We start from the raw sequence: 27,313 nt of genomic DNA on the forward strand, positions 1-27,313 counted from the left end.
CCCCAGCCCCGCCCCGCCGCCACCCGTGGCGGCCGCCGGCGATGCTGGGGTTGTGCCGCGCTGCTGCCGCCGCGCTGCTGCCGCTGCGGGCCGGGGCCCCGGCAGCCGCCATGTCTACCCTGCTGATCAGCCAGCCGCGCTACGCCTGGCTGCGGGAGCTGGGCCTGCAGGAGGAGAACCCGGGCGTCTACAACGGGAGCTGGGGCGGCCGCGGACAGGTGCGGGCGGCGGCGCGGCCTGGAGCGGGGGCGGGAGACGGGACCGGGCCCTGTGAGGGGCGGTGGGGTCTCAGCGGGGCCTGGGCATTGGGTAAAGGGTCCCCGCTGCTCACCCTCTCTCCTCCCGCTCTAGGTGGTGACGACCTACTGCCCCGCCAACAACGAGCCCATAGCCAGCGTCCGGCAGGTAAGCGCCCCGCGGCGCGGCCTCGGGGGGGCAGGGAGCCAGCGGCGTCGCGGGGCGGGAGGAGGTCTGCGGCCCCCGGGGCGAGGGGCGCTCGGGCCTTGGTCTGAGAGCCGGCCCTCCGCTCGGCCGGGTTCGCCGAGGGCAGGTGAAGGCAGGGCTTCTTGAGTCCGGAGGCGGCTGGTGGAGCCCCTCACAGCTCGGGCCGCCTGCTGGAAATAAGCCCCTGCCTTTTCTGGGGAGAAAAACCGGCGGTTCGCTCTCTGTCCTGCCCGCGAGTGTTGTTGGGAAGAGCCAGAGCCTCTCCTGCCCGACTCCGTGTGTTTCCAGCGGGAGTTGCCGGGCGGGGGTGGGTTGAGGCTGCTCAGTGGCCAGGGGGAGGTACGAGGGGGAGCAACGTGGCGTTCACGTGGTGAGTTTGTGAAGGCTTTTGGTGTGAAAATAGTGCTACAGCACTAACCTGATCCATTTGCATTTTAGGATTCGACTAGCCCGGCTAAGCATGGAGTAGGGCGGTCCTCACAGCCTTTGTTTAATATTGTTAACAGCAGTGGTACTGAAAATAAAAGAAGATGTATGAATATATGATGAATCCCTCCTTTATAAGTTTTCTTTATGGACCAATCTTAATCATCTGAAGGAAAATCTCTGCTCACTTTTTTTTTCTTTTTTTTTGTATAGCCAGCACATATGCTTTTCCTTGACAGAAACTTCCAAGCAACTCAGTGTGCCATATAGGGACCTGACTATTGCAGGATATAAACTTGCTGTGAACGTGGTATTCTGTAGTGCAGTATCCACTAGAATACCTGCTATCTACTAAGCACTAGAAATGTCTTGAGTTAGGTGCAGGACCTTTTCTGTGGTGTTTGTTTTGGGTTTTTAGTTTTCCTAACTTTTTCTTTGACGTGCTTCTTCATGTAGGCTAGTTTGGAGGATTATGAAGAAACAGTAAAGAAGGCTAAAGAGGCATGGAAGGTCTGGGCTGATGTAAGTTAACAGAGACTTATCTTTTGTAACGTATCTCTGGCAGGCAAACACCATTAAATTGCCCTGTCAGGTGGGGGTGTAAGAACATGTTCATATTGTATATGCTGCATTAAAGCAAAAATCTGCAATGAGGACCTCAAGAAACAAACCCACGCAACTTGCACGTGTTACCATTGAGGTACAAAGATGAGGACGTTGACTTGTGGAAAATGTTTGTTTTGAAAAGCCTGGCAGATTACCCAGGTTTGTGCCTGTAAGCCATTGCCAACAGGTCTGCTGGAGTTCAGAAACCTTGTAGCAAGCAAGTTATCCTGTGTGTGTGTGTGTGCGCGCTTAACTTCATGTTGCCACACGCCGTCTCCTGCGAGAACTCTGCCGAATATTGGGATACCTAACTTGTGGTGATAATCTTGTTCTCATGGGGCAAGGAAGACTGCTGGTTTTGAGTGTGCTTTTATTATTCATCAGGTGTCCTGATACTTCACAAAACAGCTTCGCTATTCCAAAACTTCAGTGTTAGGTTGCTGTGTCAGACAACAGCTAGGCTATTTTTCCTTAGCAAGCTGTAGTTCCTGGTGTCTCTGTACAAGGTCTGTCCAGTCAGCATCCATTCACTTGCTGGCCGTGCCAGGCTTGCTTTTTATAGCTGCTTGCCCCTTCTTTGATGCAAGCTGAAATCTGAATTTCATAAGGTTTTGAGCATTCTGTATTTTATCCAGCAGTTTGCTTTGCCTGAAGAGAACAAGGTTTAGGACAAACACAGTAGCTTCCTCAGGATGTGTTACTACCTGTTCTTGTCTTACTATTTGTGAATATAATCTTAGTGAGTGTGTGCAAGCTCCTAGCATGTTTGGAAATAATTTGAAAGCAGCCTAACAGATATCAAAGACTCAACAGATCAAATGCTTTAAAGCCTCGTCTCAAAGCTGTGGTTTTAGTTTGTGAATTTGGGGATTTTTTTAGTGAGCTTATCTGAAAGATTTTGCCTTTTGCCTGAAAGAGATATGGTTGCCTGGTTTATGCATTTGCCACTTCTGTCTTTCCAACTGGCTGTTCATCAGAAGTTTCTACTCCTGTAAATATGTTGCATGTGTATGGTTTATTATTGATCCTGGCTATTGATTATTACCTAACATACTGATACCACCATAAAAAAATCTTACTAATATTTGGTATATAGATTTAATTTTTCCATGACTGAAGCTTCTTTGTGTCTCAACATCTGCTAAAAAAATAAATGTCAGCAGCCATTGTCATACAAACATCTCAAACAAAAAGTTTGAAAAAGTGTTGTTAAGTACACTTCAAAAGCTTGGGAACCAGTAAGTGTGGCTTTATAAAAAATGCTTGTTTCTCCAGGTGCAGCTGATTGTTTAGGGCCATTGTGGGTGGGTATCTGAACGGAAGTAGCAACTAATAATCTGAATGTTTCTGGCAATATTCAGTGAGACTGAAGTTTTGACCAGGCATAAATGTGTGCAGTGTTACCAGTTTCTGTGAGGCAGGAGATAGTTTCTTGTAAAGCAGTGTGCATGATAAAAATGTACGAGTCTTGGGAAGATAGGGGAAAAAGCACAGCAATCACTGATTGCTTGCTTTAGGGGTAGGAAACTAGCGGTATATACGCAGCAGAAGTCACAGATGTTCAATCTCAAAATAGACTTTCTAATTTTCTTTTGTTTTGATTAGATCCCCGCACCTAAGCGTGGAGAAATAGTGCGACAGATTGGTGATGCCCTGAGACACAAAATCAAAGTTCTAGGAAGCTTGGTAAGGCATTTTAAGAAGCATCTTAACATTGCAGGGGGAGGGTGGACGGGTGAGGGGGCATGTCAAAACTGATTTTCATGGTGTTTAACATACCACTCTGCAATGCCAATCTTAATAATTGTTAAAATGCTGTTAGTTCTATTAGCTTGCCTAAAGAAATTTTAATTCCAAAAAAGGAAAAAAAAAAAAAGTAAGATTGCATTCTGGCAACCTACACTGAAAATGATAATATATATCAAGAAAAGAAAGTGTAATTCATTCTGAGCCTGTACTCTGTCCGGGAGGAGTGTTACATCTGTTGCCCTGCTGTTTTTCCACTTACCTGTTAGATAGGGCACTGTCTGATACTAAAAGTGTCCTGAAAAAGACCTTTCTCTAATACAGAGCTTTTAACCTTGAGCTCTTTCTCGTGATCCGTGGGATTTTGCAAGCTGACATGTGGAGGTATAAGGCTTCAGAAGGTGAGATGGTCTTAATGAGATCTTCTTGCAGTGCTGTGCAGGACATAAAGGAGCAGTCCTTCAACCTTTACAACACTTGCCAGTTGCTAGGGGAGAAAAGGAGACAAGTGGGGAACTTGTCACTTTCTTTTTACAGGGCTTGCCTATATGTGCTGCTATTCAGAAACAGCCATCAGTGAATAACACCATGTGTAGTCTAGCCCATATTGTTAACCTACAAAACTTTGTTCTGTGGTTTTCCTTGATGTTGTCTCCTCAGCAGAGTTTCCGTGGTGGTATTAGGATGCTAACATACTCCTGTATTCAAAAAAGGTACAGCTTCCCTAGTGCGTGTGGACGCAGAGAAGTTTGCTGTTATGTTCCTTGAACAAACCTTGTTGCTTATTGCCAGACCATTTTTCTAGTTTTCCCAAACAGACAGTAAGTCTGTTCAGCTCTTCCAGGATATGTGGTGAACTTCAGGGTGAAAGCTGTGCAGTGGGTATCCACGTTTAGGACTTTTATTGGCTTTAGGATATGTGAAAGGAAACAGTATGGCAACTCACCTTTTCATACCTGGTTGGAAATTTCCAGCCTTGCCTCACAATGTCCTTGTCAAGTGTCCAGATGTATCTCTGCTGTACTTACAGACTCACTGCTGTGTTCTGTAGTAAATATGTCTGATACCCCTCCATTTCTGTTCACAGATAGAGGCTATTCCTTCTGTTTTGAGATGACTGCAGGCATCATAGAAATACCTAGAAATACATTTAGTCACCTTTATTTTAACCTTTGCATGAGGAATAAAATCTTGTGGCAAACCTTTGAACCTGATGCCTCACTTAACAGCTATGGTTAGTGGTAGGTGATATCTGCATGAAAGTCAGACCTAGGTATCAGAGCATGACTATAAAATTAAGTGAGGGTAAATGGGTGACTTTTCAGTTCCTAAGGTAGTGAATTTTCTCACTTTTGGAGGAAAAGGTCTTCAAATACCACCTTCTCATTGATAATCTATATGTCTGCCCTATAGTTCTAACATGCTTCTAAGGACATATCTTTGGATGTATTTCAGCTGGGGGAAAAAAAAAGATCCTAAACATCCCAGCTTACTAAAATAGTAAAAATGTGCAGACATTTTCAGCGGTGTCTGAAAATGAAATCTCTCAAACTCACTTTGAGATATAAAATTACTAGTTTGCTTATAAAAAATGTACATTACCATTTTCTTCTGCTGGAGCAGATTATTCCCTATTTTCCAATATATACTGTGCCTGGTCAACAATGTGTGCATTTTCCTGATGTAAATTCAGTGTTTTGTTGATCTAAACCTATGAACCTCATTATTGTTGTATATTGCTCTCACTAGATTATTTTTAATTTCCTCAGTTCATTAATTTCCTCTTCTGGTTTCCTTCCATTGTATGGGAATGAGATTTCTGTCTAGTTGTCTATTGTGTTCTTTCTTTAAGCTGTGAATAACTCAGGAAGAAGTCAAGTTCTTAAAAAAAAAATAAATGTATTAAATCTTGATTTGTGTACAGATATACCTGACATTAGTGGGAGACAAAATGTATTGGGGATGCAAAGGAATTTTTTAAAAGAGTGTTTTGTCTTGCTTTTAATTTTTTCAGGTCTCTCTAGAAATGGGAAAGATTTTTGTCGAGGGCGTTGGGGAAGTGCAGGAGTATGTTGATGTCTGTGACTATGCTGTTGGTTTGTCCCGAATGATTGGTGGACCTATTTTGCCTTCAGAAAGTAAGTATGTGTGTATCTTGGGTTTTGGCTGGTTTAGTTTTGTACAAGTGAAGAGATGGAGATGTATCTTAAATATATAGTGATGTAGTGCAGCAAAGTCTCTGTACTGTGTGTTGTTCAGGGAGGATGTTGTCTAGGGATGGACGTGCTGGTAGGCAGTAGTGCCACCTAATGAAGTATCTACCCTGTGGCGTATAGCAAGGGACAACAGATTTTTTCATTCCACTCTGAAGCATTAGATTCTCTCTGATTTCTTTGTTAATGAAGATGCTAGAGGAAAGTATGTAAAAAGTTCAGGAACATACTTAGAAATTAGGGACCTTTCTTTCAGTTACTGATCAGCGATCAATCAGTAGTTAAAACAGTAAAACTTTGTGTTGTCACATTATTAGGTTTCTCCACAACCTAGCCAACCTGCTTCCAGTAAGTTGCAGAGCACAAATAACGCAGCTCTCCACAAGCTAATGCTCCAATGGACAGAGGGGTGTTGCTAGGTCCCTTTCTCACATGGTTTGCTTTTCAAAAAAATATTAAATGGATGCAAATTGCATTGCATTGTGTCTTTGCCTTCAGGACCTGGCCATGCCCTTATAGAGCAGTGGAACCCCGTTGGGTTAGTAGGAATCATCACGGCCTTTAACTTCCCTGTAGCGGTTTATGGGTGGAACAGCGCAATTGCAATGATCTGTGGAAACGCTTGCCTCTGGTAAGATATAGCTCTCCAACGTGCTAACAGTATTTTAAGGTTAGAGAGCTATTATCTCAGGCATGAAATTGTTACCAAATGTCTTGTGTTTCTGTGTATTTGATTCTGTCTCATCTAGGCTTAATTTCTATTTATTTTTAGGTTCACTTGTAGTCAAAGAGCTTTGTTTTATTTTGTGATAACCTCTTTGATGAGATAATTGAGATTCAGACCTATTCAGGACTTAGAGAAATGGCCTGTTAGTAAAGAACCCAGGTTGAGGTCTAGCAGCAGTGGTAGCAAACAGTTAAATATTTTCAGAATTCTTACAGCTAAAATTAAGAATCAAAGCTTCCTCTCCCTGCTCCTACTCTGCTTTCATCTACCTGTTTGTTTCACTCTGATGTTTGGCACAGCTCTCGTCCATGCAGATTTCAGTAGAAGCTCTGAATCCTTAGCTGTGGAAAGCAACGCTTGGGTTTCTATCTTAACACACACCTGAAAACCAGCTTAACCAAAGTTTGCTGTATTTGAGAGACTATTATTTCTTATTCTTGAAGAATTTAAAAGAAAATAATTTCATTCCTTTATTATTTTTTTTTTTCTTTTTAGGAAGGGTGCTCCTACAACATCCCTCATTAGTGTTGCTGTTACAAAGTGAGTTCTGGTTTCTTTGCCTTCTGTTTTGCTTTTTAAACAACTTACTTTCTGTTTGAGGTAGTGCATAGTGGTCAGAAGAACTGCTTTCTCCATGTTACCTAAGAATTAACAGTATATGTAGGATGTTACCTGAACTGTTGGCCGTTTTTTTCTGGGAGCAGGGCTCTGCTTCTGCTGAGGTGAAGCTAGCCATGTGTTTGCTTCCTTGTAGAAGATTAATTGCTTATGAAATTCAGCTTTCCACAGTCATGCCCTCATGTTTCAGAATCACCCTTTTTGTTGTGAGTTTCAGCCCAACATCAGCACGCAGTTTCTTGGCAAATGCTGGCTGGCTGTGTAGACCTATGTCCTGAAGATAGTCTTTATTATCCAGACCTAGTAACACCTTAGCGTTTGTTTCCAGGGTTCAAAATTCATTCTTGATAAAAGCTAAAAGAACCCCAAAGAATAAATGCCATAGTGGTACTTACTCTAGGTCTATTGTTACTTTGTTTATTATATTAGCATTTTAAATATTTATCTGTTATGAGCTACAAATAACATCTATTTTTAAATGCTAAATATAAATTGGCCCCTTTAAAATAACTGGTAAGTCTTGTAGCTTTAATATTAACTCCTGTGAACAAACTATTTACTATGAGTATTTTATGTAACTCCATGGAGTTACTTAAAGTCTCTTTCTAATGCTAAAAGACTGTATGGCCAAGGTTTTTACACACTCATCTAATGCTTGTCTGAGCCAGATGTATGGACATGTATTTAATATATTTTAATGTCTAGTTTTATCTTCTGTGTGAGCTATGATTATAACACCAAAGTCCTTGATGAAAGAAGTGTGTTGTATGTTGTACAAACTACAAGTCAATTAACTGCAAGACAGCTGCTTTCGGAAAATCTGTAGCTGCTTCTTGTGCATGGTCAGACACTTTTAATGGTTCATTCCCTATTTTAGGCACATGTCTGAAATCTCTGAAATTTTTACATCTTTGATTCTAGGATAATTGCCAAAGTTTTGGAGGATAACAAAGTGCCTGGAGCAATCTGTTCTCTGGTTTGTGGTGGAGCAGACATTGGGTAGGTAACATTTCTTGTGTTTTGTGAAGATGTATAGAGGATAAAGAATATTCTTTGAGGTACTTATTGTAAGGTCAGTCTGATCTTCAGGAGTTCCCAGTACATGCGTGTACCTGTTGCCATCATTTTTATCAACTAGTCTGAAATTCTGGCCTTGCTGTAAGCAGAACATGTATTCCTGCTTGCTGTTGTGAGCTCAGCGGCTAACAAATAACTGATCAGATATCAAATGAAGAGGCATAACTAAGTATATGTTCTACCTCTGCATATGCTTACGCCCAAAGAATGCAGCTAATATTAAATTCTGCTCATCATGTTCTTAAGAGTTTTCAATTTCTAGCCCATTTGGACCACTTGTGGAAGAGAACACTTCCACATTTTCTGTGCTTGTACAGACTCTGCACTTGCTCGTAGATGCCTACCTGTGCTTGGAAGCTGTACAAACCAATTTGTTTTGTTTGATTTTTAGAATGTGGAAAATCCCAATGCAAATATATCTTTTGAGCATTTCAAGAGAAGACAAAACAGATGGTAATCATTAAAAAAAGTCATAGATATGCATATTTTCTTAGGGAATGTAATAATTGGAGCTGATCTCACTATATGCTTTAGACTGAATTTCAAAATTAGGATAAGACTTATGGTCTGAAAAGCGGGAGGGAAACAGCCTTGTTCCTCTTTTCTGGCTAAGAAGAAGCTTTCCTGCCATCTGCTCAGTCAATTACCTGATGTTGTCAAAGAACTGGGTCTGACTTTGAAAGATCTCCCTGGTTGAAGTTTGTACACGAGGAAGGTGCAAGAGGCTTTTCCAGCTGTCTGCTCTTCCACTGAACACAATGGTATGTCTCCTGTTGTGCAGGACAGCAATGGCAAAAGATGAGAGAATGGACCTGTTATCCTTCACTGGCAGCACGAAAGTGGGCAAGCAGGTAGCACTTATGGTTCAGGAGAGATTTGGTGAGTGTGTGTGGCCTTCTCCATTTCTTTGGGGAGGGGAAGGGGAGTTCCATAGGACTGTGAAGTAACAGCTGGTTTTACTTCTTGCATTATTTCTTTTTTTTTTTAAACTTCGTGGAAACAGGATGTTGAAACTGCTCATAGCTAAATAGTGCATTTTTCAGTTAGTGCTGCCACAACTCAGCATTTTTTTCTAGGGTATCCAAAAATCCATGTTCCTACGGTTAATTTGGCGGGTAGGGGAGGGAGGCTGAGGGAGTCAGTCCATCAATATAATCCTATGGATATTGTTGAGATGAACAGCCAGGGCTAATGGTCTTTTGGCAATGTGTTTGTGAAAAAATGCCTCCTTGCCTTTTACTCTGTATAAATACAGGAGAAAAGTTACATGTTTTGAGGTGCTGTTTTTGTTGCAAATATTGAAATGCATACAGGCATGAACACATGCACAGCTGCTGGATTCTAACTCTTAGTTTTAAATAGAAAACCTTGTGAAAAGGGTTTTCTCATTTAATATGTTTGAAGTTCATAGGAGCGTAAAAAAGAAAAAAATCAGGACAGATTGCAAATATTCACCCAGAAGTAGATGGTGATTTTCTTCTCTCAGATTTGAGATGAAACAGTTGCCAGAGAATAAATGTCTGGTTAAATTTTATGTGTGCATTTTGATCTCTGTAGCACCTCCTTCTCTTCTTTGTCTTCATCATACTATTTATGCTGCAGCCTTTTTCTGTTTTCATCTTTTCCTTTCCCATGCTAGTTTTGCCTATTATTTTTTTTTAGCTTCTTTCTGCTGTAACTGCTCTCCAGGTATCTTTCTTCACAATATGTGATAGGTGTAGTATTTGGTATAATTTTCTGTGATGGCTAACAATTTTTGTATATCTGTAACAGTATGTTTAATGAAACTTGGCTTTAGTTAGAATTGATGTCACTGAATGAGATTCAGTGAATGTGTACACATAACATAACTTGTTCTGTGTGTTTTTTGTTAGGTCGGAGTCTGCTGGAACTGGGAGGAAACAATGCCATTATTGGTAATATGCACCGTAGAAATTTAGTCCCATAGATTATATTTGGAAGTTAATATGCAAATGTTTGTTGCAAATTGTCTGGGCTTTTTTTCCTTTTTATCCATAATGGAGGTTTAAAAACTATGTAGTAAAATGTTGATTTTTTTTTTTTGTCTTCAGTGTTCTGGAGGGGTAGGGTTTTAAGATTAAAAAGGAAAATTCAATCTCTTACATGTATTCACCATTGAGTGAAGAAGGGAATGAGAGAAGCAGTAAGCTTCAGTAATTGGATGTGGACAATACTAAATGAATTTGATTTTAGGATAGTTCTAATCTTGTGAACACCATATTTTTAGCATTTTAGAATACAAGTACATATATAAAGTCTAAGACACATGATACTTGAAAGCAAAGCGTACAGGTGTTTATTTCAGTAGTACATTTTACAGGTTTAAGTAGCTTCAGGTAGGATCGAGTTCCTGGGTAGACATAAGTACTTTGAAGCTGAGCAATATAGCAGAAAGAAAATATAAGCTAGGTAAATAACTAAATTACTGTCCGTTGCTATGTTTTTTGCATGCCATCTGGATACACTTTACTATTGTTTCTTTATGCTGCTAGGCATCTCAGAGAAGGACAAGGTGACAAAACAGCAAGAAATTGCTTGTTATTTCTTGAGTTAAAATGAGGCTGAAGTTCTTTGCAAGCTTTATTGCAAAAGGCTCTTTTCAGTTGTTCAGACCTACATTTATGTCCAATTGCATGTGTTCTGATTCCAAGTGTAAAAGAAATAGGAGTTTTGAGGTGTTTCTATGTGTCATAGTGTGCTATGCTAGTGCAACTATCCCTAATGCTTCTTGACCAACCTGTCAGTTGTCTTAAGTATTGCAAACTGCCTGTTTACTTCAGTAACATGCTGATGTTTTGATTTTTGTTAAGTGTTTGAAGATGCAGATCTAAACCTGGTGATCCCATCTGCTCTGTTCGCCGCTGTGGGAACAGCGGGTCAGAGGTGCACGACTGCCAGAAGGCTGGTGAGTGAACGTCTGTTGTTTGGTTTGGGGAGCTCTGAATTAAACTTACTCCAAGTGAGCTCAGAAAATGGCTGACAGCTCTAAATATTGAGCAGAGCAACAAATAGTCTTTGAAACACATTTTTACTTTGTCAAAAATCAGCAGGATGGGAAAATAAGATAGTAGTTTGTCATTTCACTGTAATTCTAGCTGTAAGGAGTTTCTTTGTATGTATTTCTAAACGTGCCTGGTGCTAAAACTCAGGAAAGCAAAATTACCATGCTTTCTGCATTTCTCTCCGTTTTCATTGCCAGACCTTCTTTGCTTGTGCCTGCTACAAATTTTGGTGCAGGGTTTAGATTTCAACAAAGCAAGGATGTGTGTTGCTTTCTTTATTATTAATTTTTAACCAATCATTTTCTACAAGTTTAAAGGTATAACGTCAGCCTGTGTAGTCTATTCATAGGTGGGTTGATTGGGTAATTATTCATCAAAATTGATGCAGGTTATAGGGTGTATAGCAAGGGCAGCGATTCCTCAATTACAGCAGTAGAAGTCATTTAAATCTTCATGGTGAAGGTTTTTAATCTTCGTTTCATGGTGTTGGTGCTGTTTCGAGGTCTTGCGCATGTGTTTATTTTTAACTTTGGGATTTGCTGAATACCAGCAACACTATCTCTGCACTTCATTCAGCCCTCTTAAAGGTGCAGTAGTGCTTCAGGAATGGTTACACAGGCTGAGCTGTCTGACAACCTTCTTACCACATTTTGTTTAGTTCCTCCATGAAAGCGTCCATGATGAGGTGGTGACAAAGCTTGCTAAGGCCTATGCCCAGGTCCGCATCGGTGATCCATGGGATTGTAAGTAACTATTTCCAAGTCATGGCTTTAGGAGACAAGTTTCTGGTTGTTTCTTTCTGATTAAATTCCAAAGAGATTATAGATCAAACCTATCTAGTGGGGATAGCTAGTTTAGTTTAGAATACACGCTCTGAGATGGAGATGAAGAATCTAGCTAATACTACTTCTCTTGGACAGTTAAATACTGACTCCCAAAATGTCATTATAAGAATATTTGCAAACATCTACAACTTTGCTGAAAATATGTCTTTGGATGTTTTGTTTTTAGCTGACACTCTGTATGGGCCTCTTCATACCAAAGAAGCAGTGAAAATGTTTCTTGATGCAGTAGAACAAGCAAAACAACAGGGTGGCTCTGTGGTCTATGGTGGAAAGGTAACATAAATTTATTCTCCCTGCTACATTTAGCACTCTAGCAAAAAAATACAGTAATATGGTGTCTTAGACCAAAAATGTGCCTCAGTTTGTCCTGTCAGCCATTACAGTATGTTAAGTTAGTCAGCCTGAGAATGTTTGAGTTGCAGTCCTGTCTTTAGAGCGAAGATGGTTCTATTTGGAAGCTACCTTCTGCTCTGAGAAATGACTGGGAGCTTTTGGCTGTTATTTGCAGTGCTCCCTAGCTGCAGGTGATGGTGAAAATACAAACAGCAGTGTAAATAGTGAATATCAAACACATAACAAATTAAAATTGCTGCTCTGTCCCTGGATTCACATTATCAAACTTCAGGAATTACTGAAGATTCAAGAGAGCCACTTGCACATCTTCATCATGAGGGACGTTTAATTCTCATGGATTTAACGTTCTGGGAATTCTTGTCTTTCACTGGCACTTTCTTTATTCCTAATAGCTTTAAAGTTCTAATTGGTTTTCAAGTGGGAGAAAGAAAGTGGGTTTTGTCACTTGCTAAACTTTGAGATTTGATTACCTGCTTAGTAGACTAAGTTATGCTTCTGTATTTTAACTACTTAAATAAGTGAAACTTAAGTTTATCTACTCTGATGACCTGACCTTCTGTTTTTGATTGCTAGGCACAATTATAGTAATCAGACCAGGAAAGATTCCCTTCCTACATTAGCACTAAGCATGATGCAATTTTGAACTTACTCAGTTTTCTCTTCTTTTATGTGTTTTGAAGGTTATAAATCGCCCTGGAAACTATGTTGAACCAACAATTGTGACTGGCCTTCCTCATAATGCACCTATTGTCCACACTGAGACATTTGCCCCCATACTGTATGTGCTGAAATTTAAGGTAAAGTAACAATGGGGAATTATTCAGGTGCCAAGGATGGTAACAGAAGAGTCAGGAGAGAGATTTCAGATATGTGTCACATTCATGTAATTGTCCCAGCATTTCAAGAAGTGGTAACTGTTGTTCTGCACTGTGGGATATCCACTATAATAGCTTACCTCACTGTGTACTTACATTTATGCATTTTCTATGATGAACACAGGAGTTAAAATGAGAGTCTGTACAGGAATAGATGTTTATTGTTCATGTCACCCTGCTCAAAAGCAGGGTGTGTGTTTTGTGCAGCGATGGAGGTGTCCTATTCCTGACTTGGTGCACGTGTATTTGCCAAGTGACATTCAATATATTTGCATTATGGCTGTGGTACATTGGGGTTTTTCTCACTGTGGTTCTTTGTAACTGCTTTGCTTTGAATGGTCCTGGCTTAACCATTGATCCATGCTCCTTTTAGGAGGAAGAGGAGGTTTTTGCCTGGAATAATGAAGTAAAACAAGGTCTTTCCAGCAGTATCTTTACCAAGGATTTGGGAAGGATTTTCCGCTGGCTTGGGTATAATTTTAATTATTTTTCTGCCTTCCTGAAGCAAAGATCACAGTCTTTCATGTCTTTTGTAAACCTGTGCACAATGCTAGTTGAGCATTTTATAGCCCTCATTTTAGTGAAGGAGCCTTTCCTGATCCTGAGGAGCAATTGTTTCTTGTCTTTGTTTATAGGCCAAAGGGGTCTGACTGTGGCATTGTGAATGTCAACATCCCAACCAGTGGGGCTGAGATTGGAGGTGCTTTTGGTATGTTACTTACGCTTTTCCCTTTATCCTTTAAATGATTGAATCCTCTAGAATCAGGTCTAGAGACTTGGTATTATTTCTCAGGCTCCATTTTTTTCAAAGGTGGGAAATTTATTTTTTCTAATGACTCTAGAAGAGAATAAAACACTAGCACTGTAAAACTAGTATAATCTGTCTCCTCGTTTTTCAAGGTTTTAATCAGTCCGTTTAAATTACTAAATCTGAAGAAATCAATGTAGTTATTTTTGAATTATACTGCTCTAGCAGAAAACAGAAATGGACTAGAGGTAGTTAGACTTCAGCTTTCAAAAATATCTGTGTTTGTTTTTTAAATATTCCATATATCACTTTTTCTCTTCATCAAGGGAATGTAACTCCGAAGTATGTTCTGAATGTGTTTAGGGATGTGGCTGAGTAGAAAACTGTTTAAAACAGTTTTAATTAAAATACTCTTCAGGATTTTTGTTGTGTAAGTTTGCATGTGTATGTAAAAACTATAGCATAAAGTATTTTTGTAAGACAGTCTTTAAATACATTTTTGCCTTTGTTTCTCTTTTTTTGTATCTATTGAAGAAAGTGGGGGGAGGGAAGAAGAAATATTCACCTTACTATTTAAACAGTACAAGAGCTAGCACATTCTTGTACTCTTGTCTGATGTTGAAACAAAATACCTTTAAAACAAGGTCCTCTGGTGCCAGCATGATGGAGACTTGAAACTCCAGGCAGATGGTTTTTGGATCGAGCATGAGGAGAAAGCTTGCTGTGTGAGTTGTATGTGGTGGTGTTTTGGTAATTTATTTCAGATATAGAACAAGGGCAAAACAATACTTTTTCCCCATGTTTTTTTATAAAGAGGCTCACCTCCTGGAGTTAGTCCAGATTCCCATGCTCAGAAAAACTTTCAAGTTTTCATTTATAACCTTTTTTCTACAGGTGGTGAAAAGCATACTGGTGGGGGAAGAGAATCTGGAAGTGATTCTTGGAAACTTTATATGAGACGTTCTACTTGGTGAGACAGACTTTTTAAATTCCAAATAAATGTAAATTGCAGATAAACTTGTAAAAGTTCAAAACATATTATCTTTGCTAAATGTGAGATGACCATATATGAGTGTAATTGCCTTTTCTTCATGCAAGAATTTACATCTGTGAAGATCTAGATAAAGTCCTTTCTTTACACACTGTTCCTCAAAAGAAACAAACAAAAAAAAATCTACTTTTTTTTGCCTCTTGCCTGATTTTAAACCCAGCTAAAGATTAAATTAATGAAACTTGTTAGGAAAAACATGAAGTTCCAACCACAGTGAGGGGCCTACTATTGCCAGCAGTGGGTGATGTAGCTACATTTTGGGTATATGTCCATAGATGTCCTGACAGCCTGTGGTGGTTGACCATTCCCATTCTCTGCAAAGGCTGTTTCCATGCAAAGGCTTATGAACACAAGAAATCCCACCTTGGTGGACATTCTTTTAGTAAGAGATTAAATAGGGAATTATACTTTACTTTCTCTTTGACCAGTCAAGGTGGAGATTGAATGTGGCCTTTCCCCATACATAGTTACTATATTGAAAACTGGGATAAATTCGGTTCTTAAATTTAAGTAGGCAAACTGCTTACAGAAGTCTTTTATATACACATGACAGAAATCAGAAACATTGTACATAGGAAGTAGACTACATACTCTCTCAGAGATTTAGATCTGTCTCTAAAATACTTGTTTCTCTTCCAGTACAATCAATTACAGCAAGGATTTGCCTTTGGCTCAAGGAATCAAGTTTCAGTAACAGCCTTATGAATGGCCATGCCATGAACTCTCCTAGCATTTCAGAACCAAGCACCGTCTAAGCCTTACAGTGAAGAAAATGAATTATCTGAAACTTATCTGCAGCAAGGATACTAATTCTGGCAAAAAATCATCTACTCTAACGTTGCTTCACTTTCAGTGTATGAAATTACTGCTTCAGTCTTCAAATGAGAAGTTCGTGGTCTTTGGGAAGAAGGGAGGGTGACTGAAACTAACAAACTCGGATTCGGGCAGCCTGGATAATCGTCTGTTGCCTTATCACTATATTTCAGTATCAACACTGTATCCCCTGCCTCCTCACCATTCACTGGTGTTTCCAGCTAATAGGTCTATGCTTCAAATTTATATGCTGAGTTTGCTATGGATTCCTGGTGCTGGGAGGGGGGCGGGGGGGTGGTACAGGGCTATTTTTCAATGCATAAATAAAGGTACATTTTGTGAGATGCCTTGGCCTTCTAGGTGTTTTTTGTTGGTTGTTTTGGAGCAGGAACATCAGTTGACTCCATTTTCACACACTGAGCTGCTAGCTGGGAGAAATATCACAGGGCTAAAGGAACTGCTTTAGTTTTCCTGCCTCTCCATCAGGAAATGTGTGTTGGGAGATAAGGGGCAAGACCAAGGGCTACTGCAAGTCTCTTAGAACTTCCTTTTAGCACTAGAAGGAGTCACAGCTAACTCACGTTATCACAGCCCTTGTAACACCATACAACCAAGCCAGCTGAAGAACTGGAGATGCTGCCGGGAGGAAATACTCTTCCAGAGGAAATTTGCTGGGGAAAGGCAAATTGTTTATGTGTATTTCAACCTAGGTGGGCATTTCTCATGGCCACTGAAGGCTCCAGCCATCAGCACGTCATTTAGCAGCCTTGCTCAGAATCAAGGATAAGAAAAGGCACTAGGGCTGATTTTGCCTTTGCACAGAGCAACTTCTAAGGTTTTTAACATACCATTTTTGGAGATTTCCTCTCAATCTTAGGTACCAAACTTCCACAACCTCTGAACGTGGCAGAGCTGTTCATTTTGGGCTCAGATTCTAGGATTTTGTTTTGGCTTTTGATTTATTTTGATGCTAAGATGTTACAATAACAAGATCATTCAAATTTTGTTAAAGGTCCGACATACCACAATGCTGGCTAGCTGGTCTTCTTTCACGTTAGTGTCTATTTTTAAAATGCACAGTGTTTTGAATTTTGCATCTGTGTTATAGAAGATATTTTGGGTGTCACTTTATATAGAGCGAACAGTAGGCAGCCAAAGTTTTTTCCTACAGAAGTTGAAAGTTTTATCCAGCTGAGTATCTTACAGCCAGCTGAACTCTCCCCTGTAGTTCTTTCTTCTTGAACATTTAATTAGGAAACGGATTTAATGAAAGAATGTTGTGTGTTTGCACACAGAAAGAACTGAAATCCCCTAAACACACAGATAAATCATTGGCATATAGAGGGGAAAGAAACAATCCAATTTCCAAATTTGGTTATTTTGAAAATAGCACAAGTTATAGAAGCTGTATTCTCTAACACCGTTCTGTGTCACTGGATGTTGCTATGAAACTCTCAGCAATGAAAAATAAGTTCAAGAACTTCTCTCTTGTCTGTTCTTGCTGGCTCATTAGATAACATCTCTTGTTCTAGAAAATGAAGGCCTTTTTACTCTTCTTGAATAAAACAATTTCACAAGTCCCTGGATTTAATTTACAGGAATAAGCATAACTCTGCCATCTGGCTTTACATATGTGAACTCAGGCCATGGAAGGGAATAAAAATGGGATGGTGAGTCTGATGTTTGACTGGTCTTCAAATCATTACCTGAAAATCAGTGTGAATGGGGAAAAAACGTAGGAATGTAATCAAGAGGCATGACTGCATAGCAGACATGCTGAACTTTTTTTTTTTAAGGTTAACTTGACATTTTGATATATCATAATCTCTTCAACACAAATTTTTGAGTAGTCCTGCAGAGGTCTCAGCTTGAAATACTTGTGTAACTACCTCTGTGTATTATGACTAAGTGCGTTAGATCCACTTTATGTAGACAAATACGGGCTCTCTAAGTCGATTACAAATCCATCCTGACTTTTGCTGAGTGTATAGAATAGTAATTCACTATTCCAGAGATCATGTTATTTGCATTGTCAGTGGGCTGCTGGTATGACAGAACAGGGGGTAATCAATGTTTCAGGCTCCCAGGCAGCTTTGAACTCCTGAGATGATCTTTTGCAATTTTCTTCTCTCCATCCTTCTATTTATTTAGTCTCCTGTTGTTGAAGAGCCCTACCTGAACTGACTGACCAAATGACTTCCAGTGAAGTCTCTCTGGGAAGAATGCCCTTTAAAGACAGCTGCCGATTCTTATAGGGTTTGGCAAGGGTTTAGGGGCCTGTCAGCAGTTAAGATTATGATGAAGTATTAAACCAAGGAGGTTTAAAGATACTGCAAGCCGTCTGTTTCTCAATTTCTGCTTTAATTTGGAAAGTCCGCTCGGGAGATTGTAAGCTGCATTAGCTGTCATTGGGTTATCTCACCCAGGGAAAGCAATTTGAGAATTCATAAAATGTGTCTTGGAGCTACTGGTATGTGCGACATAATGGAACTTGCAGCTTTAATACAAATTCTATCAGCGGCTTCCACTGTTGCATAAACTTAATTACCACTGAGTGTGTAACACCAGTAAATAACAAGTGTTAAATGACACGTGATCAATAATTCATTTGTTAGCACAGTATTGCTTACTGTGAAATGATCTTGATGGGAACAGTCTTGCAAGTAACTTCCTTTATTTTTTTGCCGAATTATTAACTGAAGAAAAAATACAAATTCTACTAATTGCACTGATAAACAGAGCAATTGCTTTCTTAATAAACAGAGAAAAATCAAACCTGCAGGCTGCGACTCTTCCATTTTATCGCATCCTATTCCAGTTTCCAATAGCAGAGCTGGTATGGGAATTGTTTTCAGGAACCAGGAGTACTACTCACCAGTAATGGGGCTCAACTTGGGTTTTTGTGAGTAGCTGCCCCGCAGCGCTGTATTTGAAGCGACTGGGAAAGCACTGACTGTTATCTTTCAGTACCAACAGACCAACCCGTGTGTATCACATCACGCTGCTTTCTTGTGGTATTTCCATCATTCGGTTCTAGGTGTTGTTTCTGGATGAGCCTGATGCCATGAGGCTGCCAGAACTCTTAATTTGTGGCAGATGCCTACGTTTCTGTATGGGATATTATACGCATAGCCGCTGCACTCAAGACTCTTTAGCAATCCATTCAAGTCTTGGCATTAATCTCAACATTAATCTCAAAAATAACGTGTAAATTACGGGAGACCTCTTTGCCTAGACTGTCTTCCAAATCATTTGCCATGTCGGTGCTGCCCCAATGTGTTTGGCACGTATAGCACAAGTGTATGCTGTCGTTTCCCTGTGTGGAAGAGGACAAAGATTTTTAAGGCATATATAAGGGTAAAATGTCTTAATGATGTCATAGAATAAAATTCTTGAGCAGCAACGATGGCTTGGCAAGGACTTTTTTCATGTCTTGTGTTTGGTATTCTGAAATGTGTATCCCCTGATCATGCCATCGTTCTCTACGTGCCTGATGTTTGAAGACAAATGGATTAGTCACATTTGGTTGTTTGCAAGCTCCTGCTGCCACTGAGGTGCTTCTCACAGCGCCGAGAGCCTCGTCTCACCTTGAACACGGTTCCCTGCAGGTGCCTGGTACAACGGGACACGCTTGTCCACAGTCTCTCTATTTCCCCTGCTAAGTGGTTGGCATTGATTTTCCATACAGCTCGTTGCTTTCCTGCAGATAACAGGGAAATGTTTCTCCATTTTGGGCCAGGGACCATGCATAGTAATATGTAACAGAGTTGGTGTTTTTTTGCCTGGTTTTTTTTTTGTGTGTGGTGGTGTTTTTTTTTAAATCACGGTGTTCCTCCCGGTGTCGCTGTTGGTCAAGCCAAAGCCCGCGCGGGGCGGCGCGGTGCAGCAGCCATCCCTCCTGCACAGAGCAGCCCCTCTGCCTTGGCTCCCCAGCTGTGTAAAACACAAACCTCCCTGTCTCAGTATCTTTTATATTCTCGGCACATCTGGCAACGCTATTTCTGAGCCGGTAATTGAATACACTTTATTCCGCAAAAGGCTCAGTTGATTAGCGCAATTGTTACATAAAACATTAACTCCAAAAGCCACGAGGATAAAAATAATAGTGTTTCAGCTGGGTACTCATCTCCAGGGAAGAACGAATTGTTTAATGCATACTTTAGCAGTACGTTACTCTTCTCTGGCACAACGCCTCTGTTTTCCTGCGACCCGATTTCAAGGCGGGGTTAAAGGCAAGAAAGAGTGCAAGCCAGGTCTGCCAACTTCAGAGGACAGCTCTTCCTTTCATTACATTGACCTCTGGAAGGGTGGAAGTTAGGGGTAACTGGGCTCCATGCTTCCCTGGCACTGTGCTTACAGGTGTCTCCAAACCTCCTTAGATGTGGCAGCGAAGTCACCATCACCGGTCACTTTTTCGGGGAGCATTAGAGAGGTCACAAAATGACAGCATGCAAGTTTAAAAATGAGAGACTGAGGAACAACAGAGGGTAAATACCAGTCTCTCTTGCTCCTAAGGCTTTTATTTGATCCCCAAACTATTACTAACAGCTTATGGTCTCCTGTCTTTTGCAGATTTTAAGGGGCTACTAACTCATTGGCCTGTGATATAGACTGACCTATAGTGACACAAATCTCTTGGTACCATGTAGCAGCTGTACGTGAGAAATATCTAGAGAGTGCAGTACATACCTCTTACTTTATTTCATTTAACTACATTTTTTAACCACGGTTGGTGGTATTTTTATAACACATTTATCACCAGGAGTATGCAGGATGTTCGTATATCCCCGGAATATAAACCTCTTTCCAGCTCTCATGGGACTGCATTCAGTTACGAGTGCACATGCTCACAATTATGCATTTGAGAAATGAGGGATATCTGTTTGCCCCATAAAGAGTAAAATGATTCCTTGTCCTCTCAATTTGACCCAGATGGCCTCGATTTAAAGTCTTGGTTTAAGGCAGAACAAATAGCAGGGCAAGGTTATGGTGATGTTTCATGGTAACAGTGCAAGTTGAACTGTCCTCCTAAGCTTTGCTACCATATTAAATCTTTGTAGGTTGAAAATACACTGTGGGGATCTCAGCTTAAGGAGGGGGTATGTAGGACCATGGAGTGACAACAAAGTAGACAGAAACTTATGGCAGCAAGAAAAATGTCAGGGATGGAGCACAAGGTAGAAATCCTAAAATCGGTGAGTCAAGGATTGCTGTTCCAAAGCAGGTTTAACCATCACTGGCTGCTGTGACCCTGTCTTATCAGCTAGTTTTCTTTCCATATTCTTTGGTTAGCTGTGTTACTGGTTTTTTGTTTTGGTTTTTTTCCCCCCCCCCGACCATTTAATGCTGAAGTGACTCCCTGCAAAGTCAGGCAATCACTGCAGGTATGCAAGAGGGAACCTGTAGGAGGGCAGCAACCAACCACTGGCTGTAGAAAAATGGAAGAGTCTTGGAAGAGAGGATGAGGGATACAAAACCACCAGCAAAGAAGGTGGTGAAGCCAGGGTGAAAGACACAGTACTGCAGAGGAGACAGAGGACCCAGTACCAGTCTTCCAGATGTTGGGTATTACACTGGGAATGCTGGGAAAGATAATGGGAGGTGGGGCAAAGTACACAAAATAAGGTAGATTGAAAGAGCATGTTTTTGAATATTGCATAAAGGAACAAAAGGAGAAGACAATTACTGGAAGAGGAGATCAGGGAAAGGAGCCAGATGTAGTTTAAGCTAATGCATAAGGCTGCAATGAGGGTAGATAAAGCATAGACAGACGTATTCAGTATAGAACAGTATCATCCTAAACCCCTAAATCTGTTAAGAGTTCCTTGATTGGAGAATGAATCTGGCAGCAGGACTATTGTGATTAAGGAAAAAAAAACCACACCACCACAAAGGAAAGCATCTGAGAGCAGAAGAAACATTCTTGTTTTGATGGTTATTTCCCTTATCTTTATGGTAAGAATTGTCCCAATGTTGTTCAGCAAGCGTGTTCCGTGTAAAAGAAATAAATATGAAAAACCCACCCCACACTAGTCTCTTTGTTCTGTGTTTTTTAAAGTCAGCTCTGATGTGTTAATCCATGCATTTCAAATCTCCATATTTGTTAGATTTATGCCAGCCAAGATTTGTCTGAGTACTCTAGTTTGCATGCTGATTGTATCATTTACTCTCCTGGCTGTTCACTGCTGCCGTCTTACTGAACAATAAATACTGAAAGTTCACAGAAGGACTAATCCTTACTGGTACTCAGCGTGTGTTATGCCATGTTGTGTTGTGCCTACAGGAAATAGTAAATATGAAGTATATGTTGCACAACTCTTTTTGTGAGTTCTTCAAATTTCCCAATTACTGTGAGTTGGAAATTCATCATTCATCAGAGTACTAGCTTGTTTCTTTGGGGATTTTTTGAAACTGGGTTAAGACACTAGTATTTCAGAGTCTGCTGGGCTTGCAAAGAATAAGTAATTTGCTTGGCTTACAATGGCCCTCGACTAATCAGAAAACATATTTTGAATTCTGTATTTAATCTGCTAAGAAAGCTTATTTTGCAACGTGGGTTAAAATATCAGGAAATCATGGCCTTTTATTATTTCCCCAGCAGAGATCAAAATGAGTTCAAGCATAGAATTACAGCAGACATGACCCATGTAAAAACTATTAATTTTCCTCATAAATGCCTGTAGACCAACATGTATTTTCCATAGCATCTCCATGACTTTGCATTTGTTTTAATTGTTTATCTAATCCATCATTCTGTAGCTTCTCATTCCTCAGCACTGAGGTGAGATCAGTCAACTTTTGTTATGGTTCAGTAAATCAACAGAGCAGAGCAGAAAATATTTGTGTTCTTCTTTTGTCATTTTTCTGGTTTAGCATTGTTTCTGCTTGAACCCTGTATGATTCTGTAGAATTACTCTGGAATTATATTTGCTGGCAGAGCTGGGGACCAAATAGGTAGGCATCGCCTCCACTCCTGTCCTGCCTGTTTCCCATCAGTGGAGCCGGTTGCCAGGGGTCCAAATAAAGTCCTCACACTATATGGAGTGAGGGTGGTGGAGCACTGGAACAGGTTACCCAGGGAGGTGGTTGAGGCCCCATCCCTGGAGATATTCAAGGTGAGGCTCGATGAAGCCCTGGGCAACCTGGTCTAGTTGGGGGTGTCCCTGCTGACTTTGGCGGGGTAGGACCAGATGACCTTGAAGGTCCGTTCCAGCCTGGACAATTCTATGATTCTATGGAGCACAAATGTGATGACCTGTCCCTGGTGGTTCTGAGGGTAAGAGCAGTGCATGCCCACAGCAGCGCATGAGCACCTCAGACTGAGAGAAGGCTGCTCCTGTCATATAAGGTTTCCAGAGAAATTATTATTGCTCTGCAGTCTCCCAGTGCAGCGACTGCGAGGTAAAAGCACAGAGGTTGCAATACAAAGACAGCTTCTTTCACACAATTGTGGCCAGAGAGCTACAAAGCAGGATTTTGGCTTGTACATTGAATTAGAGGCTGAACGGGATCTTGGTTAAACCGCACCTTCATCCTGGTGGTCCCCACCTAGGACCTGTGCTGCCCCCTGGGACACTGCTTTTTTCCCTGTGACCCAAAGAACTGCCTGGCAGTGAATCAGCTGCTGTCCCACAGCTGTTGGTTGCCTGATTCATTAGGTTTTTCTCTGAGCCTGGCCAGGGAACCTCACAAAATCCAGTTTTAACTGTTTTCTTTTATGACCAGGTGTTATATGTGTGTGTGTGTGATGGTCCTATCCAAGCTCACTCTTAAATATAGGTAAGTGCTGCCAAAAGGGAATTAGACTTCCAAAGCAGCATCTTCCACATCTACCCATAGGAGATATGGGTAGATGTGGAAGGTGCAGAGAGCCAACCGTGTCCTGGGCTGCATCAGGAGAAGTGTGGCCAGCAGGTCTCGGGAGGTGATTCTGCCCCTCTCCTCTGCACTCGTGAGACCCCACCTGGAATACTGTGTCCAGCTTTGGAGTCCTCAACACAGAAAGGACATGGACCGGCTGGAACACGTGCAGTGGAGGGCCACGAGGATGATCAGAGGGATGGAGCACCTCTCCTAAGAAGCCAGGCTGGGATTGTTCAGACTGGAGAAGAGAACGCTCCGGGGAGACCTTATAGTGGCCTTTCAATACCTGAAGGGAGCCTACAGAAGAGCCAGAGAGGGACTCTTTGTCAGGAAGTGTAGTGACAGGACAAGGGGCAAAGGTTTTAAATTGGAAGAGAGGAGATTTAGATTAGATCTCAGGAAGAAATTTTTTACTATGAGGGTGGTGAGGCACTGGAACAGGTTGCCCAGGGAAGTTGTGGCTGCCCCATCCCTGGAAGTGTTCAAGGCCAGGCTGGATGGGGCCTTGAGCAACCTGCTCTAGTGGGAGGTGTCCCTGCCCATGGCAGGGGGGTTGGAACTCAATGATCTTTAAGGTCCCTTCCAACTCTAACCATTCTATGATTCTATGAAATGTGTTATTAGCCCATTTCCAGCTCCCTCTTCCTCTGCCAAACTAGTTACTCAGATGTTCAAGTCTATTTAGGAGAGCTGATGCAGCAGAGGTGACGCAACACACCTTTGCACTCTGGACTTTGCACGAAAGAACCTGAGCTGATTTTCCTGGAAGAAAATTATGGATACTGGCAGCAGTGGTGTGTACTGGTGGGGATGGGAAGCAGCAGCACATGACCAGGAAGGGGGTGACAGTAGGGTGGCAGTGGTACTGGTCTTTGACAAAGGTGGCCACTGGCAGGTTGGGCAACTGTCACAGTCTGCCTCCTGTCTGAGCTTAATGGTAGAGGAGACGGAAACGTTCATGTGCCTGAGGTGACTCAGGCAGCTGTATGGTTAAACCCTTAAGGATCAGGCAATGCTGATTTCTTTACACTCATCTTTAATTTCAGGAAAGACACCAGCCGCTCAGCCTTAGAAGTGGGGCAATAAATAATAACCACGTAGCTGGCCACAAGAGTTTTGTGAAGGATTGCTCATAGCAAGTGCGGGAAGGGTGGTGGAAAGACAGGTAATGTAGGTTGTTCCAAACGCCCGGCGCTCCCACGGCCTGGCCCGTGACGCACGCTATTGCCAGTAAAATCTCAGGTGAGCAACTCACTCATCAACCGGCCCTGGGAGACAAATGGGCCGACTGCACGTGACTTAGAGGAACAAGAAGAACCACTGAGTCTACAGCAGAGGTGGGAAAGGATATTTCATTTTGTTTGGCTCGTTTGCACTTCCTGAACTGTGCCCTCACTAGGGCAACTGGATTTTGGCAGTAATATTATTGACTTTTCTTTTTTTTTCCTTAAGAAACCTATATTGAAAGTAGCAGCTTGGCAGCTTGGTGGTGCTGCTTCTTGGGAGTTGTCATTTGCACTGCTGCCAAAAGTCTAACAGTGCCCTCAGCCAGAGGCCACTGTTTACTCAGACCTTTGAGCCAGCATACAGTCACCCGCTGCAGCAATTCACACTTAAATTGCATTATCATATGTGTTCTACAATGGTATGTGATGTGAAGCCGTGGGGAAATGCCCTGAGAGTCCAAATAAAGGCCATCACAATAGAGTAGCTTTCGTCCTTTGGACAATTTCTTGATTATAAATTGATTAGGCAATCTAGGCTGCTACTATTTTATTTTCTTGTTTGATGGGTTTTTTGATGGGATTTTCTATTGACTTTCTTGGTAAGGTTGCCAAAATTTGTTCTAGACTGATGACAGATACAAGGACAAACATGTTGGAGGAAACACCAAGACTTCATTTCAGCGCTGGAAAGATCTGTGTTTCATTTGCTCAAATTGCACACCCTCATTACTCTAAAATGGTGGCAAACCTTTGCAGCACTTGATGTTATGCTTTTCATCCCAAGAGTGTTGCAGTTTCCCATCATGAGGCTGTGTTAGCCTGTGCACAAGCTTATTTGCTTATGATAATTTGTGTCAAGTTCAACGTAGGGAGGAATAGTTCTCTCCTCCTAAGGCTTCCACAGCCCCTGATGGCAGCAGTGTGGGACCAGCATCCGCTAGAAGCACATCCCCTCATCCCACAGCAGTGGCACACAGCTGTAAGCGGTGGTATCACCAGGAGAGGTAACAGCTAGCAAAAGGGGTGAAATAGCTGGAGATTTAAAATTTTCCCTGTGAAGGTAGGTACGTTATTGAAGGAATTTGCCTGGGGGTGATGGAAGAGGAACTGCTCTGCTGTACCAGGCGCTTCCCAAGCAAGTGCTGGGAAAGGGTAGTAAGGAAAATCCTGTACTGATCCAACTTGTCCAAGTCCATGCTCCCAAGCACTCTCCTAGGGTGGCCCAGGACACCATGTGATAATTTAGTGGCTAAAGCAGCATAGCCCTTGCACGCTCACCCATCCATGTTTGGAGTGTAGGAGTTTTTACTTGCTGGAAAAACTGTCAGAGAAAAAAAAGGACAAAAAACCCCCCACGTTCCATGATCTAGACATTAACAGCTCTGTTTTTCCAATGTGATTTGAATACATCTGTTTTTGCAGTACGTTCTTGCAAATTGTAAAAGAAAGAATGGATCAATTCAGAGCAGAATAAATACCCACACCCTGGAAACCAAACTACTTTAAGGACCTCTCAGTCTGAGAGTCGCAAAAAAAGGTAGGTTTCAGACAGACAGAAAAAAGGCTTTTGAAAAGAACACTGTGTAGTACACTGTACAGTTGCTACTGTTTATCTCTTATAACACAGAGAGAACCACATTTTTTCCCCAAATGCAGAAACAGAAATGGAATTTCTAGTATTAGCTTAAAGAGCTTATTATAAACATTAAAACAGACCTGGGATTTGATGGCTCTGTTTCTTACAGCAGAGCAGAAGTGATTCAAGAGAAAGAAGTGAATGGAAAAAGAAAATTGGTAAGCGGAGAAAGTAAAATTTGAGGGATATGATTTCCGTTTGGTGTTGGTTCCTGGAGACTAATTTCACTTATCAAAACAAGGAGGAAAAAATCCAACGAAGTGTGTCAGCATATAACCTTGCTTTTGCAGGACAAAAATGAATATTGCACTTAGCTTACAGTGTGTCTTATCCTGAGGCATACTTGCTATGGCAGACATGCTTCCAACTTTAACATTAAAGGCTGTCACAGTTTAAGAAAAAAAATAAATCTCTAATTTCCATAGATTGGAAATAGTATTACAGGTGTGTTTGTGCTAGGTAATTCTATCTGCTTCTTAAGGGAACACACACAAAAAAAATTAAATCATGGGAGAAATACATTATTCTTTGGTAATCCTCCATTGTTACATATTAAGATGAGTTTTCTCTGGTGCTTACAGCTGAGGATTGCAACTAGAGTTGTGCAGAAGCCTGAGTTATGGCTGCTGATGCGTTTGGTCCATCCCACTCCTCTGTGCTGGGACTCCTCGGGGAAGCACAGAGGTGCAGGACAGGTGCACAGACAAACTGCCTCAGAATATTCTTGCAGTTTCCAGTGCTGTTTCCCTTTGCATGTAATGAAATTACAGAAAACAATAAAGGGAAAACTAGTTGTGTCAGGGAAACTGAAATATTATTTCAGGCATTGCTCAACAGGCCTGTCTTTGATATGGGGCTGTCTTAGAGATTCTTCTTCGTATACCTGGTAGAAATTTAACTATTTTTGGATGGGTTACTATTTAGCAGACCACCTTTTGAATCCAGGTTACTTCTGGTAGCACAAGGAGGCAAACAGTGGCAGAGGATGGGCTATAAGCAGAAGGAGGGAGTAACTACAACTA

General features: G+C 41.4%; 1 protein-coding gene across 1 annotated transcript; it reads left to right on the forward strand.

The window, feature by feature from the left end:
- Nucleotides 1-8: 8 nt before the first annotated feature.
- On the forward strand, nt 9-15,910 carry ALDH7A1 (aldehyde dehydrogenase 7 family member A1). Its single transcript, XM_014942527.1, has 18 exons — nt 9-218; nt 352-405; nt 1,327-1,392; nt 3,082-3,162; nt 5,237-5,360; nt 5,934-6,066; nt 6,658-6,702; nt 7,702-7,779; nt 8,639-8,736; nt 9,732-9,773; nt 10,689-10,783; nt 11,539-11,623; nt 11,892-11,998; nt 12,760-12,876; nt 13,328-13,425; nt 13,590-13,663; nt 14,597-14,672; nt 15,393-15,910. The coding sequence occupies exons 1-18, from the start codon at nt 42-44 to the stop codon at nt 15,445-15,447; spliced, it is 1,605 nt and encodes a 534-aa protein (XP_014798013.1). The 5' UTR covers nt 9-41; the 3' UTR covers nt 15,448-15,910.
- Nucleotides 15,911-27,313: the final 11,403 nt, after the last annotated feature.

This window comes from Calidris pugnax, unplaced genomic scaffold, assembly GCF_001431845.1.
Source record: "Calidris pugnax isolate Ruff unplaced genomic scaffold, ASM143184v1 scaffold59, whole genome shotgun sequence".
Lineage (NCBI taxonomy): Eukaryota > Metazoa > Chordata > Aves > Charadriiformes > Scolopacidae > Calidris > Calidris pugnax.

What these genes read in the sequence shown, in the direction of transcription:
- ALDH7A1 (XM_014942527.1), top strand. Translation starts at nt 42, where the DNA reads ATGCTGGGGTTGTGCCGCGCTGCTGCCGCCGCGCTGCTGCCGCTGCGG. An exon ending in CCATAGCCAGCGTCCGGCAG is followed by an intron (nt 406 to 1,326) that starts GTAAGCGCCCCG and finishes TTCTTCATGTAG; the next exon opens with GCTAGTTTGGAGGATTATGA. An exon ending in TATATGAGACGTTCTACTTG is followed by an intron (nt 14,673 to 15,392) that starts GTGAGACAGACT and finishes TTTCTCTTCCAG; the next exon opens with TACAATCAATTACAGCAAGG.